The sequence below is a fragment of the Berghia stephanieae genome, chromosome 7 (genome assembly GCF_034508935.2).
Source record: "Berghia stephanieae isolate SIO BIC M18660-M18661 chromosome 7, UCSD_Bste_1.3, whole genome shotgun sequence".
Taxonomy (NCBI): Eukaryota; Metazoa; Mollusca; class Gastropoda; order Nudibranchia; family Aeolidiidae; genus Berghia; species Berghia stephanieae.
The window spans coordinates 715554-718053 of record NC_088366.1 but is presented as its reverse complement, the minus strand read 5'-3'; the positions used below and the strand labels follow the sequence as shown (position 1 = coordinate 718053).

General features: G+C 41.8%; 2 protein-coding genes across 4 annotated transcripts in view; both read left to right on the top strand.

Moving 5' to 3' along the window:
- LOC144976313 (FH1/FH2 domain-containing protein 3-like) overlaps positions 1–2500 on the top strand; it is a 188572-nt gene that overhangs the window by 67547 nt on the left and 118525 nt on the right. The window lies entirely within an intron of this gene.
- Positions 1–2500, top strand: part of LOC144976084 (uncharacterized) — a gene marked incomplete at its 3' end in the record, with an annotated part of 3700 nt that extends 1200 nt beyond the window's left edge. Inside the window, 1 exon segment of the mRNA XM_078920261.1 lies at positions 1–2500. This exon segment is cut by the window's left edge and continues 1200 nt beyond it. Within this exon segment, the coding sequence (XP_078776387.1) occupies positions 1–2500 (2500 nt within the window).

Sequence of the window (2500 nt, the reverse complement as noted above, 5' to 3'; positions counted from 1 at the left end):
GTCAGTAGCAGACAGTGACCTTAGCAATGACGATTATCAAGATGGCGGCGGAATTAACTTTAAAGTGTCTACTTATAAAAAGGTTGCCGTTACGCATACAATACCGGCAACAGACTATGGTGAAACTACATCGACCAATATTAATTCATGTTTAGATGATCTCAGCGGTTTTCGTCAATCGAATTCCCAACAATCAAAACCCATCAATGATATACAACGTACCCCTCCGACGAATGGACCAAAACCCACCCCAGATCTCCCTGTAGAAAATATTAAAGATTGCCCAACCATCTCAAACCAAGATGTAAAAAGTAGATCGTTGCCCAGTGGTCAATCACTGGGCATAAAGCATTCCCTTGAAGACCAACCTCATCCCCAACCCCTAGACGAGCTTAAATCCCAACCCCCAGACCAGCCTCAATCCCCAGGTCTAGACAAGCCTCACCCCCAAACCCAAAACCAGCCTCAATATCAACCCCTAGACCAAACCCAACCCACCACCCCAAATCACTCCATTCCTGCACATCCAAATCATGTTGACCCTACGCCCCAAGACCAACCTGACCTCTCATCTCAGGACCAGCAATCTCCATCTTCAACGTCTAACATCGACTCATACCACGACGAAACCAGGCTTGATAGTACTAAAAACAAAGAGTCTACAAAGGGTGAAGATGAAGATGATCTCAAACCATCCCCTCAAGTATATAAAAGTATATCAAATAGCCAATGCTTTCACGAGAGGAATTCGCCTAAAGCATCATCTCTAGATATGTCACCGAACCCTAGCTCTTCCACCGAATTCCTTAATGATAATTTACATAGACCCGATGAAAGCATTGCTGAGAAAACACCGAGCCTGCCTCTCGCTGAAAACACCAAGACACCATCAACGTCCAACATACTATGTAACGACAACAACTCACCGGAAAAATCATCACGAGAAGAAAGACAAAACAAAGACGGTTTGGAATCATCATTGGAAGATATTCCGTTCATTGATGAAAACGTGGAATCATCGGCAAATGCTGAAACAAACTCCAAAGAAAACATGAGACCATCACAAAAAGAAATGAAAGACCCCGATGAAGCCTCCAACCCATTGGTAAAAGATACACAGATCTGGAATAAAAGCAAACAACCACCAAGATGTGGAATACAGAAATTGTCTGTTAGTGAAAACATTGTAGAATGTACACATGAAAACTCAAGCAGAGAACTAAATGATGGCAAACTGGAGATCAGCCAAGGAGAAAACATTACACATGAGGTCAATGGAAAAACTGGTGAAAACGTTGAAAATGACAGAATACAGAATGACCTAAAATCAATTGGAAGTGACGGTGATATGGTAGATAAAAACAAGGACATGTCATTGCAGATTAACAATGAAGACAATAGTCCGACTAAAAGACATGAGAAATGGATTGTGAATAAAAATCAAACTGTTGAGGAAGTTATTGAGGGTAGCGTTGGTTCAGACCAGAAAAATGACAATATAGATGATTATGAAACAAATAATATGAAAAATGTAGCAAATTCGAAGGACAGATTAGAGTTAGAGGTTTCAGTCTTGTCTTCTGAAGATGAAAAAATTGTTGAAAATAATGGATCTGAAATGGATGAACAAATGGCAGAGAAACTTGAAAGAAAGAAAGAGATGTTAGAGATGGACAAAACAATTTCCTGCGTGTCACCTGGTAAAAGCGTAACACACCAACAGCTATCACCGACAACTGAAGAGTTCATGCTAGACTTGGAGGTCGCCGAAATATGTTCTGATATGGAACATTCTAGCATTCAAGCAAAACCCCACTGTGCTGCTCCGTGGAAAAAGACTGACGCGATCAGAGAGACAATTCAAATCAGTGAGGATGCTACAAGCTACACAACATCTAAGCCAAGGTCAATTGTCAATGAAAACTATTGCGCTTCAACTGATGGCGAGGATGACCTGGACGTGAGAAGGAGTCTCAACTTGTCTGACATAGAAAGTCCAAAAATGGAAGATCTTCCCAAAAATGTAGGTGTAGAAAATGACATTCAAGCAGTTGTGCTGGGTACAACCACGCAAAACAATGAGGAACAAACAGATTCTGATTGTCCAAATTTAGTGGATTCGTCATCGTCAAGCGATTCGAGCGGCATTGTAGCTGATGACGTCACCAATACTTCCGATACAACAATGACGTCATTTCACGAGGAGAGTTTTGACGGCGAAGACGAGACGATAACTCTTTTGTGTGAAAGTCTCATTTTGTCCAGTGGGGACGATTCTGGGAGTTTGGACACGGATATTAACTTGTCGTTTTCAGAAAACGACGACAGTCAATATGAAAGTGAGATGACTGGGTCTTTTATCGTTCACTCTAACGTGGCATCGCCTGTACAGGACGCTATGAGAGATGACAGTGTGGGAACCGATCCGGGAGAAGATATGTCCAATGTTGACGTATCTTTGAATATCTCTGGTGCGTCCGTCGATCAGTTTTATACCCTG